The following is a 17,545-nucleotide window of genomic DNA, read 5'->3' as shown; positions in this document are numbered from 1 at the left end:
TTTTTAATAACAAACCAATGATGGTATTGATTAAATTTATGGTTGTGGATGTTACAGTATTTGCTTTATGGTATATTTTGATTCTGGTTGTGAATGTTGTGGTATTTACTTTGTTCCTTTCTTTTATTTGACTGCATTTACATTATGAATCTTTTTTTAGGATTTTCAAAAATGTCATCAAATATAGACATGATTGATGATGAATTGGTCATTATGGGCTATTCGGCAATAATAATTGTACAATCACTGCATAGTAAGGAGCCTTGTAGGGATGGCATGTTTAGAGGAGCAATGATGGTCCATGAGATATTAAATGGGCATGCAGATAGATGTTATCAAGAGTTTCGCATGGAGCGACACGTCTTTGAGAACCTCTGCAGACTGATGGTTCATAGGGGTTGGTTGAAGGACTCTCGCTATCTTCGAGTTGATGAGCAACTAGCCTTGTTCTTATTCATTGTAGGAAAGGGTGCAAGCAATAGAGATGCGCAAGAGCGATTTCAACGATCTGATTGGACTATTAGCCAGCATTTTGGGATGGTGTTGAAGGCTATGCGTTCACTAGCGAAAGAAAGAATCAGACCACCAAGCTTCAATCGTATCCCCATTGAGATAGCTTCAAATCCAAAGCAATGGCCGTTTTTTAAGGTAATCAATAGATGAAATTATAGGTTGTTTTTTAGCAAAAGATTTTACTACTAATCTAACAAAAACATGTGAAACTTGATGTATAGGACTGCATAGGTGCAATTGATGGCAGTCATGTTCATGCAATTGTACCAAGAGAAGATCAAACCCGTTATAGGAATCGAAAAGGGATAACAACACAAAATGTGATGTGCATCTGTTCATTTGATATGCACTTTACATATGTGAATGCTGGATGGGAAGGAAGTGCAAATGACTGCTGAGTCTTTGAATCAACAAGAAAAAATCCACTTTTTCCACATCCACCTCTAGGTGAAATTTTAACGTTATATGTTTTGGTATTAATAATTTAATATTATATTAATATTCAATAGTTCAATGCCACATAATACTAATCATACCATTTTATATTATAAAATATCTACTACAGGAAAGTATTATGTCGTAGATTCTGGATATGCAAATCAAACTGGTTATTTAATATCGTTTAGAGGTGAGAGATATCATTTGCCAGATTATAGAGGTGATGGAAGGGCTCCAAGAACTGCTAGAGAGCTGTTCAACTACAGGCATTCATCTCTAAGAAATGTCATTGAACGCACTTTCGGGGTCCTAAAAAATAAATTCAAGATTTTAAGGCAAATGAATGGTTATCCCCTTGATACTCAAGGTTCTATTGTGATCGCATGTTGTGGCTTGCATAACTATATAAGAGATGAAGCTCGTTTAGATTAAGAGTTTGCAGAATTTGGGCTCGATGACAAAGACTCTCCAGAAGATGACCTCAATTCAGATCATCAACACTATAATGGCTCTTCATCTTCATCTAGTCAAAGGAACCGAACAAGAGAGATGAATGAAGTTAGGATATGCATTGCTAATGTGTTGGCTGCGAAGGAAAGACTACAACCAATATGAAGAAAATGTGTTTAAGTATTTTGATGAAACTACTTTGATGAAGCTTCTTGTTTTTTTTTTTTTTTAAATTTATTTGAGCCTGTGATTTGACAAACTTAACCTGAACGATGATGGGAAATAGTATGCACTGGACTGAAGGAGTGTTAATTGGTTCTTACTATATTTGCAATGGAACCTGGAATTTTGTAGTATTCATACCAAAATTCTATGTTATTGTATTGTAACCTTTATTTTTAATTTTTTTTTTTAACCATGATACCATATTTCATATGTATGTTATGGTATTGTGATCTTTAATTTTTTTTTTAAACCATGAAACCATGTATTTTGATATCAATTTCACTTCAATATAGTCATTAATAGCATTTATATAAATATTGAAATGAAAAAAATGTGCCAAGGAATAGTTCTTACCAAACGCCAATTCACTCTAGAACTATCCCCAGAATGGTTTCGGAATAAGTTTACCAAACGCCCAATCAGAGTCAAAAAATCATCTTTTAATGAGGTAATACAAATAGATGATTTTTCCAAAGAACGACATTCTCAGAACGGAATCGTTACCAAACGGGCTCTAAGTGATGAGTAGGAGAGAGAAAATATAAAAAAAAAATGGTAGCCAAGAGGTTCGAACTTGAATCCTCCTAATAAGGAAGGGATTTTGCACACAATAACACACCAACTACGCTAGGTAGTTGTTGTTACAAAAAATGAATCTTCAATCGTTTAAGGATGTGGTCCTCGATCCTTGTTGGCATTTGAAATATTCCTTATACCCCTAGGACAACTACAGATGGGTTAGTTCTGCATCTCGGTTCAGTTCTGATCCATTATTCTTTTTCTGGCCTAAAAAGAATAATCACTTGTACAAGTGACCAAACGGATGTGTAATTTTAATTAAGCATATCCATCTTGCTCAGAATTTCATCCTCTTTGCAACTATGAAAAGAAACATGACCTCTTTATGTGTAAAATTTGAGATATAGCACCCGATAGTCCTTAAGCCTTTGAAAATATAAAACCTGCAAAAAGAGAGTAAAACCTAAGGTAGCTCCATTCTAAATATGTAAATTGCATGTTTTACAATCTTAGATTTCACACATAAATGTGCTCATCACTAACCAAAATCCCCACCACCTACTTACTTGATTTACAAATTAATTTGGGGATTTAGTGTGGGTGACCTAATTTAGCTAGTGGAAGTACTCTCATTTGAGTATGAAGATCCAAAATATAAAAACCCCAATTCAATCCCTAAGTTGAGCTACTTAAACCCTAAATTTGGGAATTTGACCGAAAACCCTATGATTTACCACTTTAATTCAACCATAAGTTGGGGATTTGGTGAAGGATATCTAGAATAAAGGATTGAGATGATCACATTTGGATTTAGAGAACCTGCTCATGCAACCCAAAATTGATTTCCCCAAAATGTAGCAACCTAAACCCTAAATTGGGGGAACATGATCAAACCCCTAGAATTTATGTAACCTAAGTTACTAATGATGTCATTTCTAAACTAACTAGTGTATGTATGTGTTACATGCATGCAATTTAACCCTAGAACTATAACCCCAACATGCAAACCAACCTAATGTGGGTTAACTAAGAAGTAGAGACATGATCACCACCACAGATGGAATTAGAGACATATACAGACACTCAAAAGGGCCCACGTGACTTGGGGAGCAAATCTGGGGCAGAGAAACCCTAGATTTGGCTCCACCGGTCGATGGTCATTGGTGGGTGAACATCTGTTGGTGAGCATCCATAGCAAATACCTTGTAACTTTTCTGAGCTCTCGAGTTTACTAGTTGGTGAGCTCACCGGTGGGTCACCTTCAGTTGGTGAGCTTACTGAAACCCAGTTTTGACCTCCATTTGGTTGGTCAGTTGATCCATAGGAAGATCTCTTCCATGCTTGATCCTTGACCTAAAGCCCCTATGTTTCCAATGAATAGAGTCATCAAGAAGCAAGGATAGGTGGCATGAGGTCATCAACAATACACGACTCATGGAGACGAGAGGTGAGTGGGTGTTTTGTTTTATTTTGTGGAGTGTTTAATCTTATTTGTTTATGTGTATGATCATGTGCTTGAGCATTTTATAAACTGCTACTTTATTGAAAAATGGAAAGTGCATGTGATGTGTGATGTGGATAGTAAGTGTTGGTGAACTGTGAGAGATTGTGGTTGTTGTTGTGGTTGGGTGGGGTGCAATGTGACTAAGGTAGTTTCTAATACTGCATTCCCACATAGTGAGAGAGTGTATTGTTATTGTTGTGTGGGTGCAGTGTGGCCGAGGTATTTTTCGGTACTGCATTACTATTATGGGTACTTTACTATTGTGATGTGGTATGCTTTCATATTATATTGCATTGGGTTACGAAAATAGACTTGGGTGCTACAACCCCTTTCTAAAAGGGGGAAGGTATTGGTTAATCCCATTTGTCCGACGTGGCTAAGGTTGTTTCCGGTGTTGAGACAAACTCTTCATAGCCGAAGTAGTTTCTTTTGTTGTGGTTTCTATGGATTATTAATAGGGGCTTACCAGGTACCAAAGTGCACATGTAGGGACCGGTATGTTCCTGACTCACAATTATCTTGTCTCGTTAAGTGATCAATAGCGAATTCTAGGACCAGAGATACCACCTATGTTGCAATAGCACTAAGACCCCGTTTGGACTTAGTTTTGTTGAATAGGTTTTTGTGATAATAATTCGATCATTTTTGTTGCATTCATACTTGGTTGTGCTTACTTGCATGTCCATCCCTCATTGGGCTTCGTGAAAGGTCATCCCATTTGTTGTATGTTCTTAGATGGTGATCCAGGTATTCCTATAGATGCTATTGTAGAAGTACCAGCTCTGTTTAGAGATGAGTTGTGGATTGAGCAACTAGTCGAACGCGAGCCAAGATGTGTTTGTGAGGATTGTGCCTATAGAGCACCTTGAAGATGATAGTATCATTTTCTACTTTTGATTCTTGTGTGTATATAATGGATGTAACCTAATGGTTACTTACTTGTAACTATATTTAGACAGGATTAAACATTATTTTTTGCAAATATGATATATATCAATAGAAGTTCACCAGTTATATTTACTTTACTGATTATTAAATACTTGTAGTTTTGAGTTCATTCATAAATTGTGATCTTAAAGTACTACATTGGTAATCTTGGTTGGATTGTTGGATATGAGATCGTGTATAAGTCGCTAGCCTTCAAGTAAGTGATGGTGTGGTGTGACAGATCGGTACTGCTTGCATTGATATGGAGGGTCATCCCTCCCTTTGAAGTAGTAGATCGCAGCAAGGCGTAGGTCGCAAATAGTTTCCATCTCTGATGCATCACATATGATCAAAAGTTGAAATTATATCGGATTCAGGTTCGGTGTAACATTCACATTCAAGAGAAATTAGAAAAAAAAAAAAAAAAAAGAAGATCCTAAGGGACAATTTTTTAGCTACATTTATTTCTTTTGCATAATATCATCCTTTCCTTGTGCAATTGATGCTTCTTAGATTTTCAAGAAAATTTATTTAAACATTGAAAATTTTCTCAAACGACCTTAAATTTGAAATAATATAGCATTTCTTTTAACCTTAATAAGGTCAGAGAATTATCTTAAACACAATACATAAAGATTTTCTTCTACAGCTTCCTGCTACTCTCTCCATCATTTACATCATAAAAGGTTCCCAATGTGTACATAATTGAGCTAAATTCCCTAGAAATGGTCGTACTATAACAACCATGATTTAAAGTATCGGTGCATATCATACTATATTAGCTGATGTGTATTTTTATTGGTCGACATCGATACAATACATGTGTTTTAAAAAAATTCTATATATCGAAGTGTGTCATACAATACGCTTCAATATTCTTTGATACTCTCAAATACTCATTGATACATACTGATACTCTCGATACATACAACTGAGCCTCGAATTGAATTACATACATATTAGTTAGTCTCGAACCGATACTCAAGGATACTCACTGATACGCAATCGATACTCACCGATACTTAAAATGCATATCGATAGAACCTATTTCACTTTTGAAATAGGGCTTGTTCTTCTGGCGGGCAATACTTAAGTTTCTAAAGCACAAATGCACTTACTTAATAGATTTCACCAATCTTCATGTTCTTTCATATCCTCCTTGTGATGAATTATGGCATCCTTATGTTGATCATATCCTCCAGTTTACATATGCGAAGTGCTTATAGCTAGATAAGTATCTTCTATTTGATTTCTCTATTCCATTTATTTCTTAATTTCTATAAGAATCATTATGATAGCTAGTATCAGCATTTCCTTTTAATGGTGCTTGTCCTTTCAACAAGCCAACTGTGTTGATCCTTCCACAAAATTGAACGTTGAATCTCATGTTATAATTGCTCAAGTTGTTGAGTTGTTGCATTATGCACAAAAAAATACATAGAGCAAGTGTAGGATGCATCTATATTACGTGACCAATCATAAATTTTCCAACATATCTATTATATATTTCACCATTGTTTTTCCAAACATTTTTTGCCATTAACCTTACCTAGCTCTCGTACGTCCTTCTTAATGAAAGATATTCTGAGATGCACCCTTCAATAGTATGATCTCTCTATTGAATTTCTCATTGTGCATATGGTACAGTTCCTAGGAAACATTTGAACTTCAGCTGGATGGCAAGATCAAACAATTGAGTTTGATGTGATCCTGGCCCCGTGAGTATGTCACATGGTTTCACAAGTGGTCTACACCCACAACATCAGTATAAATGATTATAAATTGATCCAATTGCTGCCATCTCTTTTGTAGTGTTCTAGTAGTATATTTTACAAGAAGTTGTATGGAAAAATCAGACAACAAAGTTTTTTTTTTTTACTTCTTTTTTTGATATATTTGAGTCGATATTGATAAAACAAACTAAAACATTGCATAAACATGAGTTATTGCATCAATTTATTCCTAGATTTTAAAATTTCTTAGAAAGTCGGTAATGGACAATTATATAAGAAACCTCATCCTTTTGAATAATTTTAATTAAATTCACTTGTCTCTCAGTACGGTATTCTCCATTTTAGTGTTTATGCATTATACATGTTAGATATTGTTTTTCTTTTAACTGTTTTTATGCAAAAGGTATAAAAATATGTATCATGTCCATTTATATGTGTCTTTAACATATCTTAGTGTATCAATACCCTTTGATACATATCTTAAATTTAGTTGACCGATATGATGACCAATACGATACTTTAGCCCTTGATAACAACAACACAACCTTATCCCAGCTAAATGGGGCCAGCTGCATGGATCATTGGCCTCCAATAAAAAATGTTAAAATGCTTAAAACAGATTGCTTAGGGAAAAAAAAGCTTAAAAGCCTTATTTGCATAGTTTGGTAAGAATTGAAAGGCTTGTTGCCAGTTTATTCAAGTTTTGGAGAACTTACTTATATTTACCGCGAATTTGTGCAGATTTTTGAAAATGGGTAGAGATTGATGTTTTTGTGCAGGGGTTACCTTTCTGTTTTTCTAAATTGATCATTTTTTGCTTCTTCTCAAGGGGCAACTTGCCATCTAATTTTCTGTCCCCTCCTGCATTCTCTTCATTAATAAAGCTAACACTCATAAAAATACAAAAAAGAAAAAAAAAAAAAAGGATAAAGAACAAACTATTACATTTTCTTTATAAGCCTAATTATGATATATCTAAACTCCTGCAATGAAATTCATGATGAAGTTTAATGACAAAAGTTGGATCTTGTCAGCAGATATGCATCTAAAGCAATCAAAGCTGCCTGTGAGTAGGCATACAAAGAGTTACTGGGGATTAATATGATAACAATTTGTTATCTGAATGAGGAGAAATAACATCTTAACTGCTTGAAGATGATTATTTTCTATCCCTTGGCCAATACTCAAGCTGCATTTTACTCAGGAAGGAGTTTGACTACCTGCCACTTTCAACCGCATTTTCTGATGACCCTAAGCTGATTCTGCTAAGAAACTCAATGTGCTTACCAAAACATATATTGGACAAACCTGAGGATGTTCACCATCTGAAACTTTATTTCTTGAATTAATGCTTCATATTGTAATGAATATGGGTATAGTTTATTTACTTCCAAATTCTGTACATTGCATTCTTATTGAAATGGTAAATCTTATAGTTAAGTTGCACTATTGCAACATGTTGGTCATAGGTTCAAAACTTGAAAACAGCATCTTCTACGAAGCAGGGGTAAGACTGCGTACATTTGCCCCTCCCAGACCCTGTAGTAGCGGGAGCCTTGCGCAATGGGTTGCTCTTATATATATATATATATATATATATATATTGTAGTGAACTATGGATATAGTTTACGTTAATTGAACTGGCTGGGCCCTAACCTGATTCGTTTGTGGGTCGTTCACTTGGGATAATCATAGACCCACTAGGATTAAGAACCCTAGGTGACCAATTCTCTATAAATAAGAGGGTTTCACCACAAAGCAACGCAAGCTTTTTGACAAAGCTCAAGATCTCTCTCTCTCTCTCTCCCCCCTCTATTCTCTTCTGTCTCTCCCAACTGAGAGTGTGTATCTCCAAGGATCTCCATTGCAATCCTTGGATTTGGAGGGTGGAACATTATTTAGCGAGATCGCCTCAATCTTTCGTGTGTCGCTGTTCGTGTAGATCGATGCGTGGTGTAACCCGATTCATTCCGCTGTGAAGAAAGCTGCATCGAGGTAATCCCCGATCCTATAATATGTTTTCCAATTTACAGTTTATTTAGTTCCAAATTCTGTACATTTCATTCAAATTGAAATGGTAACTCTTACAGGACATTCAAAAAACATACCAGAAATGTGTGTCAGAGCACCAAACATACAATTTAAAAAAGAAATAAGAAGATGAAAAGAAACACACCAAAGCTTTGGTGTCTTACATTTGAAACTACATACATATATCATATGAAATAAGAAAGGAATATCTGAAGTACACTACATAATATCAAGTTTGTGCTGCTATTAAACTCTCATTTCGATTTCTTTATTACAAGGACTGGGCATTTGGCATTTTGAACACAATAGTTGCTCACGCTTCCCATGAACGCCCTGTTTCAAAAGTTTGTCAACCCAAATAAAAAGACTGAATAGTAACTGTTTCTGCCATTAGCATAAGCAATCAGGTGAACACATCTTAATATATGCATGACTGATATGGAAATTTTTTCAAATTGCAAGGTGGTAAGAGTTATGAATAATATATAAAATCTAAGGCTGCATTTGCTAGTCATTCTGTTCTAGAAATGACATTTCGTGTCAAAATCAGAATTTTCTGTTTCTATATTAAGATTATGTTTTGGAACGAAACCCAAATGCTGAACATTTCTTGTTTCTGACTTTTTTCTTTTACCCGGTTCAAGAAAAAAAAAAAAAAGAACTGTAGACACCAAACAGAAAATTCTATTTTCTTGTTCCTATAAAATGAAAAAACGGCAAAACGTTTTTTCAGTTTTCAGTTAAATACCAAACGCAGCCTAATCCAATTGTATTATATGAAACACATCTCTCTTATTAGTGATATGAGTAACTAGAGATCCAATTTAGTTGCAGGAGGCTACTTCCAATGATCAATATCCAAAACTATTCATTGGGCATAAGAAATTTTTGAGATATACCATCAAAATTGAAATAATGATATAAACAAAACACTGATATTGAAAAGAAAGTGTAAATTTTGTAATCATGATTTTACAACCTACCAAAAACTTTCAACTGTATTTGGTAATTTTTTTTTTCTAATACAAATTTATTTTACTTCAAATCAATCAAATTTGATTGCAGGAAAATTAATAACCAAATTTGATATTTTTTGGAACCCTTTGATACTCGAAGAATTTCTGAAGCAAAGGGTTTTCATTTGTTGAGTGATGCCAATTGTAATCAAAGTACCTAGATAACCCCAAGGGGGTAGCCGAGTTGGCAAAGGACCTTAGCCTAAAAATGCGTATTGTGATTCTGAGTTCGACTCTTTTCACTTCTTTGGGGCCACTCACACAGGGTGTTTAGTGCTCTTCATTTCTTTCAATGAAAGTTGAATGGTTCTCATTCTACCCTGGCGTGACCCGGTCGATGCTACTGTGGGGTCAATATGGACTTGCTGGACTAGTCAGCCCGAAAGCTTGGATACCCGTAAAAAAACAAATAAAAAAAATCAAAGGATCTAGATAATAAATTTTCCACGTCAGATGCAAGTAGGGGAAAATGCCTTTATTCTCATAATCAGCACCACACTTGCAAGGATCTAGCAAATGCATTTGGAAATACCAAAACAGAGAGTAACACACACTCTTTTTTTTTTTTCTAACGAGGAACTCCTCAAATCTGTCCGATTTTACGGTTCAGGCCTAAAGGTAAACCCCGATTACACACAGCCACACCAAACCCGTGTAACATATACTGTAAGAGTGTAAATATAAGGAAAATTTCTAGATGCAGGTAACATTAAATTGTTAAGCAAACCGAAACTCTGAGAAATACAATTTACCTTTTGAGGATTCCCCGTCCATGGCTACCCAAAATAAGTATATCAATGTTCAGCTTCTCAACTGCATCACATATAGCCACTTTAGGATCTCCAATTTCTGTGATAGTTTCAGCAGTCACCTGCACGAAGTAAAACAACGACCATTACCCTTCAACTTCACATGTGAATTTTCATACAAGCATGAATAAATGTTTGGATGCATTTCACCATACCTTGATCATGTAATAACATAAAAATTGATAACCAAAAGTTATAGTAATTGAAATGAACAAAATTATAACATAGCAATGTTCTTTTTGGCAATGCATATTTATTTCCTTTTTCAATATATCCATTTCTATGTCACTTAAATCAGAATTAATAATGAACATTGCGTCAATAATATCCACATCCATAGACTATACCTAAAAAATGCTAGGATTTTTGTTCTTATGGTTTCTAGAATTTCCTTAATTATGTGATTCTAAGGTTGTTGGATGAGAGCTAGGATGTCAATTGATCTGGCCAGGCTGGTCTCATTTGGGCCTAGCCAAGCTTGTACCCTTGTACAGTGACTTGCTTATTTAAGGAATAGGTTGATCTCGGTCAGGTTTTGAGATATAAATGGGCTTCTACTAGTTGGGCCTTAAACGGGTTAATGCACCATTAAAGCCTTAATAGGCTTAATAGCTTTAATTTTCTTAGATTTAAAGGCTTTAATTTTCTTAGATTTCAGAAGTTTTAATATATTTATTAAATCATCAACAATTTAGGAAAAGACTTTACATTGAATCACATTCAATAAGTGATAAAAATATCAATATATACCTTATTCTATCCAAAACAAATAAAAATATACATATAAACAGTTTGTCGAAACATGTCAGCCTGAATAGGGCTTGTAATCAGTGGTGCTGGTCCGGTGCCCTCTGGGGCTTACACCATGCATCGGGAACGACCAATTGACACTCCTAGATGAGTGGTCCTTAAGATAGTGTAAGTATATTTTTTAGTAACTCAAGAGCTCTAATCCAACAAGGTGTGGATTTTATATAAATATCGGTTGTTGAACTACTCTATGCTATCGTGAAAGAAAGATATATTTATATATATATATATATATATAAGAGCAACCTAACGAACAAGGCTCCCGCTATTGTAGGGTCTAAGAGGGGCAAGTATACACGGAAGGGTTTAGATAAGTTCAACATTAGTTGTTGAACTACTCTATGCCTTTACATTTTTTGCGCATGAAAGTACCTATTAATCTTGTTAATTAATGGGCAAGATTTCCCTTAGCCGCCAGGATATCCTACACCTATTCACAGAAAAAATTAAATCATTTTTTAGGAAAAAAATAAATAAATGCATGTGAAGGGACATAGGAAACCCTGGCAGCTCAGAGATACTTTTCCCATAATTAGTATTGCCAACAACTTATTAAGACTAAGAAGTAAAGCATAGAGGCATCAACTACTATGCCAATAATTGGACAAAAGAACCATTAAGTGAAGTGGACATACCCCCTGTTTAGCACAAATCTCCTTAGCTTTTTCCAGAAGAGCTAATGAAAACTTCCTTTTATTTTCTTGAACAGATTTAAGCATATCTGGATCTGTTTCAACAAGAAATTGCAAGGAGTGAACAAAAAGTCTCATATGCCTAAATAGAAGGTTCAACATCCCTCATATAATTCTCCCAAATAATCACAACCTCACATTCTTTGCAGCGAGCGATGAGGTGTAGTGAACATTGAATGACTGAGAAGATCTCAGTATGCAGCCCAAGGAAATCCCAGTCACCCGATGCTCACTGCAGCGCAGAATATTTTCACTCACATACAAATATCAAAATTTCTAAGAATTAGGTAAAAAATTCAGTTGATTGGGAAAAAAATGAACCCAAATCAAAATTCCGATGGAAAAAGAGAAAAATTTAACCTAATTAGGGAACCAGTTGAAGAATTGATATAATAAGAATAAAAAAACCCAACAAAACAGAGAGTCGTAACTGGTTGAGAGAACACCATACGTACGAGCAGAGCCAAAGGAAGCGGCGTAGATGTGACCGACACTGGCAATGGTCTGAACAGTGAAGATGACTAGAGACGATCCAGAGAGACAATCGTTAAAATTTTCAAGTGCCCATTTAAGAGCATAGTGACTGAACTCGCTTTCTTCAATGGCCACCATCACCTTCTTCTTGTTACAACTAGTATTCCTTACCTGTTCTTCTGCCATTAATTTCTAGGGTTTCTCTCTGAAGGAAGTAAGAGTGGTAGTAGAGTGGGTTTGGGTCTGAAGAGGTTCACTGATTGGGAAGAGTATTTGTAATGTCTTCTTTGCTTAGCCTCGAAGGAAATATCAGGGCATGGACAGTTTCACTCTGATGTTGGCATTTTCTCCTCTCTGTAGTGTAGCCCTCACTTTTGTTAGTTAAAATAGTTTGAATTTGGAAAACTGAATGCGCGGGTTTTTCAACGGTCAGTCAATCACTTGAGCTTCCTACCAAAAAAAGAAAAGTCAATAACTTCAGCTTTCCCCCAATTGACTAACGTAAACCGTTAACGAGGTTTGGGAAATATTATCTAAAGTATCGGAAAGGGTCATTAATCATTATTATTAAAAAAGGAAAAAGCTGGGTACATCATCCGGTAGCCAGTCACGTGTCTATGTCTTGGAAAAAAATCGTCTGCAATTCTGATCTCGTACAATTCCATGCAATATCACCTTTAGGCGGTGACACGTGTATTGATACCAATACAATGGTCCAGATCTGATTTAAATGTTTTTTCACTGATTTAATGTTTTATTAGTTGTACCAGATCTGGGCCATTGTATTGGTATCAATACACATGTCACCGCCTGAAGGTGGTATTACGCGAAATTATACGAGATCGGAATTGCAGACGATTTCAACCCCTATGTCTCTCCCTTGCTAAAAAGATCCTCCAGTCAATGGCTCCCCTCTCTCCTTTTTCATTGTTATTATCGTTCGCTGGCTTACTCAGTGAAGATAAGATTATCATTTGCCTTTTGCTTTCCCTTAAAGTATTTATGCATTTTCTTTTCTTTATATATTAAAAAAAAAAAAAGAGACAAAAGATCATTACCTAGTTGCATGGCCCTACATCAACACGGGCACATTAAAGACATCAATATGAAAATAATTTTTTATTTCACATGGGGTGGGGTGATGATTTCACATACCCTTGTCTCTCGGCAAAAGGGCTACACGACTAGAAGCTTTCCATTTGTCTTATTAAAATGTAATTAAGTGGATGCTTGATAATAGAACCCTGAGTTTTATATTAGTTCAAGATTATTCTGAGGATTAGATGTTAAACATGTATCAACAAAGAGAGAGACAGACACAAAACAAGAGATAGAAAAGAATATGAGAGAGAGATCAGGAATCAATGACACAAAACCTTCACGGGTAACTCCTAATCCAGGTGTCCACCAGTGCGGTTATCCATTTTTTTTTTTTTAGGAAAATATTAGATGACAAATTATTGACCCATGATTGCAGCTCCACCAACGATTAAATGATATATGAATAACCTGCTTAACTGATAGCACCCGCCACATAAATTCTGTGGGGTTCTATTTTCCTTTTTTATGGAAATTTTTCTTTTATTATTATATGGGAAATCTGGGTTTGTTTTTTTCTACACACGCACGTCAGTATAACATTAATTCAAGTGTGACAAGAACAACATATACAAATAAAAAAAAAAGGCCCACAAAAACACATACATCCAATGCAAAATAGTGGGAGTAAGAAACCTACATGGACCTTCTGAGACGTAATAAGGTGTTTGGGGCGCATTCAATTCCTAAAAATACTTTGGCTTGTATGTGATTGCTTTAGATTCCTTGTCTAAGCATCTGACCGTTTGATGCATGCCAAACACTCTGATTCGTCAAGAATTCAAGATTTCTTGATATTTCACCCTAAAATATTTCAATCCTTAAAATGATTTGTTAATGAGAGACTTGTGGAGGAGGAGGATATAAGGAATCACATCACAGTGCTTCTCATTCCCCCCACCCTCTCCTGAGCCCTACGAGAGTGATAAGCTTTACTCTCAAATATCCTTTTGATGCTTGCATTTCCTTGCCAGTTCTAAGACCTCTCTGCTGTTAAGTACTCAAGAGTAGCAGAAGAATATACTGCTGATGTGCCACCAACATGACCATTGATTCGCAGCTGTTGGTGAATTTGGGCCAGTGAAAACTACAACCCCTGGAGACCAGCTCTAGAGGATCAAGAGACTGGCTTTTTCCTATCCATGTCCTTTTTGGCAGCATTGGTCTTTCCCGCCAAAATCCCTTCCCGCCTTTTTTCCTGATATACCTGCCTTACAACAGTGAAACAGGGGGAGGAGTGAGTGTGAAAAGTTTCTAAGGGTTAAATTTGATAAATAGCAATAGGGAGAAAAGAACACTTTGGTCGAGTGTTTCTTAAACCTAGACACATCGCTATATGTTTAGGAGTTGTGAAAATATATCTTTGCCCCCATGAAAACAAGGGCTATCAGGCTATGTCTAGGCATGGGGAACACGATAGGTAGCGTTCTTCCTTCAATAATAATATCGTTTCCTTATATGCAAAGTGGATGAAAATGGTTGTACATTCCAAACACAGTCTAGGGGAGGGAGAAAGTTTTATTTCACACACATTAGAGAAAATCAAAGGTCATGATTATGAACATAGTTTCTCCTCATCGTGAATCATTATTCTAGTGGGATAGGCATTCCTATGAGAGAGGTAGTTTTGACTTCATCTAATGTGAAGGGATGGGTAGAGTAATAATGCTCTATATCTAAATGGTTGGATGAATGATTTTCTCAAGACAAGAAAAACCTTCCGTGAAAGAAAGGGTAGAGTAATAATACCCCAGATCTAGATGGTTGGATGAATTATTCTCTCAAGACAAGGAAAACTTTCCCCATAATAATTATCTCCCAAATGTAGGAAATCAAAGATTATAATTATACAAAAATAAGTTGAAAGTCATCCTTGCCGTTAAAAGAGTCACATTCAATGACAATGAAGATAATGAATTTCTTCACGGGGGGCATGCCCCCAATTTCCTTAGAGAGAAGTCACGTTTTAGATTGGATGAAACTGAAATTTTGTCAACATGTAGACTTTGAGGTTCCTTCACATGTTTTAAGTTTAGGTTAAGTTGAAAAATAAAGCATTAAAAAAAAGAGAAGGTGTCAATTTTGGGGTCGGAATTAGGAACGGTCCCGCTAATACCCATAATCGGCTAGTATTGGGAGCTGATTACCAAATGGGATGTGATGGTTCTGGGTTAGGTTTCCCATCAATTTTAAAATTTGAAAATCCAACACGTAACCAACCGGAATCGAAGCTGACTGGACCCGTTTTAATATGCATATTTAACCGTGGCTGATACTTAATAGTTATAATTTATATTTTACCAAAAAAAAAAAAAGTTATAATTTATAAGGGTTGTCTCGTGATTATCAATATTAAGGAAGTTGTTTGACTATGTGTATGCTTAGAAATATATATTATTATTATTAATTTTTTTTTTTTTTTGACTAACTTGAGTGGTTGAGTACCAAGAACGGCAAGAACCATTAAGGAACTGGAATCAGACGAGAGAATGGACCCTCCCATTATTAAACAAGATCGGATCTTAAGCATCGTTTGATAACGTTTCTGTAGTTTCTGTGTTTAAAAGGAGTAAAAGCGGCTTTTCATGTTTTCGGAAACAAAAACAGATTTTTGGTTTTTGATAAACTTGTTTCTCAAAATGTTTTTTGCAGACATAATGCCATTAAAAAACCCAATAGTATCATCGGATGCCCAAAAGTGGGAGATGGTTCGGTTGCCTTTTTTTAGGTTTAAATAGTTGAGAGATTTATTGGGTACAAAAATTTTTTTTTTTTAATTCATTTTTATAAACGACGAAACAAGTCAGACTTGTTTCGTCAAAGTCGTTTCTAGAATTGTAAATAGGCATAAATTTTGATTTTTGTTTCTAGAAACGGATGAAACATAACAACTTTATCAAACCCTTTTTAGGTTATTTCTCCATTTTTTGGGAACAAAAAAACACAAAAACGAAATAAACAGAACGTTGTCAAACGGTGCCTTAGTTTTGAAACAGTTTGATTAAAAAAAAAAAAAGCTTGTGGGATTGGCTCTTTGGGACCGAACTTATCCTATTATTAATGGGATTGGATCCTAGTTTTGGAATTGTTTCTAATAAATATGACAGTTTTGGAATTGCCCCTTGGGATCATCTATTAGGAACCATTTTGGAAGCGTGAACCATTCTAATTGACATCCTTTAATGCCAATATATATATATATATATATATGTTAGATATGTGTCTATCAAACCCATAAAGGGTGTATTCAGTGTACGAAGCTCCCACATATACGAAATCTGAGGGGTGAAAACTATGCAACCTTATCTCGAGATGTCAAGAGGTTTTTGAATCGTTTTACCACCAAGTCACAACATTAGTTCCTTACCCTTTGACCAAGCACTCACACAAGGATTAAAGTATCGGTATCGGTTTCCGTATCGGTCGACCAAAATTAAGATACGTATCAGAGTGTATCGTATCGTATCGGAGATACGCTAAGATACGCTAAAGATAAACACATAAATGGATAGGAAACATTTTTTTAAACACTTTTGCATAAAGAATTTGTAAAAAAAAAGCTATTGATAGCGTGTATTATGCATAAACATTAAATTGAAGGTATCGCACTAAGAATTCAATGTTTGTAGTTGTCCCATAAATGTAAAATCCTTATTTTCAACATTGATTTCTACTTTAGTTTGAGAGAAATATGGCTAGCAACAAATTTGGAACAAAAACCCCTTAAAAAATCTTGTTTTGTGAAAAATTACCATCTTGGCCATTATATGACCGTAGCGCACTGTATCAGTACATACCGATACTCACCGATACGTACCGATCGATCAGTACATACCGATACTCACCGATACGTACCGATCGATACATACTGAAACGTACATTTCACTTCAATTTTATATTTTTCATAGAGTCGTATCGGTGCATATCGTATCGTATTGTATCGATGTGTATCAGTGGTGTATTGATGCATATCGGTATGTATCATAGGATATATATTGATACGAAAGGATTTTAAAAATTCCATATATCGTATCGGTGTGTATCGTATCAGCCAGCTAAATTTAAGATACGTATCGGAGGGCATCGTATCGGTATCGGAGATACTTTAAACCATGCACTCACATAATTTTTTAATTGTGGCATACTCTAGAGGTGGCGTTGTAAATTTCCCTTTTAATTATTATTATATTTTATGATCAGTAATAGACTATAATTATCTGTAGGTTTTCACCTATGATTATACTCAACTAGGGATAAGATTGGACATCTTGTTCATATGATCATCACAACTGTGCCCATCGAAGTG

General features: G+C 35.4%; 2 protein-coding genes across 3 annotated transcripts; one reads left to right on the top strand and one right to left on the bottom strand.

Moving 5' to 3' along the window:
* Window positions 1–287: 287 nt before the first annotated feature.
* Window positions 288–928, top strand: LOC122076427. Its single transcript, XM_042641725.1, has 2 exons — window positions 288–648; window positions 735–928. Exons 1-2 carry the CDS (start codon window positions 292–294, stop codon window positions 909–911), a joined length of 534 nt encoding a protein of 177 aa, XP_042497659.1. The 5' UTR covers window positions 288–291; the 3' UTR covers window positions 912–928.
* A 7,418-nt stretch (window positions 929–8,346) lies between these two features.
* Window positions 8,347–12,510, bottom strand: LOC122075221 (universal stress protein A-like protein). Of its 2 annotated transcripts, none has more exons than XM_042640179.1 (4): window positions 12,099–12,510; window positions 11,611–11,702; window positions 10,109–10,227; window positions 8,347–8,673 (listed from the first exon to the last, which is right to left on the bottom strand). In XM_042640179.1, exons 1-4 carry the CDS (start codon window positions 12,325–12,327, stop codon window positions 8,595–8,597), a joined length of 519 nt encoding a protein of 172 aa, XP_042496113.1. In that variant the 5' UTR covers window positions 12,328–12,510; the 3' UTR covers window positions 8,347–8,594. The 2 variants fall into 2 exon arrangements, with proteins under 2 accessions (XP_042496113.1, XP_042496122.1); XM_042640188.1 differs by having other exon boundaries at window positions 12,123–12,509.
* Between the last annotated feature and the right edge of the window lie 5,035 nt (window positions 12,511–17,545).

This window comes from Macadamia integrifolia, chromosome 1 (genome assembly GCF_013358625.1).
Source record: "Macadamia integrifolia cultivar HAES 741 chromosome 1, SCU_Mint_v3, whole genome shotgun sequence".
Classification (NCBI taxonomy): domain Eukaryota; kingdom Viridiplantae; phylum Streptophyta; class Magnoliopsida; order Proteales; family Proteaceae; genus Macadamia; species Macadamia integrifolia.
Note: the sequence above shows the minus strand (reverse complement) of the source record. Positions and strands in the feature narration are given on the sequence as shown.

Bases quoted from the DNA above. Each gene is read 5' to 3' on its own strand.
- LOC122076427 (XM_042641725.1), top strand. From the start codon at position 292: ATGATGGTCCATGAGATATTAAATGGGCATGCAGATAGATGTTATCAA. The intron at 649-734 runs GTAATCAATAGA...CTTGATGTATAG, and splicing joins AGCAATGGCCGTTTTTTAAG to GACTGCATAGGTGCAATTGA.
- LOC122075221 (XM_042640179.1), bottom strand. From the start codon at position 12,327: ATGGCAGAAGAACAGGTAAGGAATACTAGTTGTAACAAGAAGAAGGTG. The intron at 11,703-12,098 runs GTTACGACTCTC...TTGTTGAAACAG, and splicing joins GTATGGTGTTCTCTCAACCA to ATCCAGATATGCTTAAATCT. The intron at 10,228-11,610 runs GTATGTCCACTT...TACTTCGTGCAG, and splicing joins AGATTTGTGCTAAACAGGGG to GTGACTGCTGAAACTATCAC.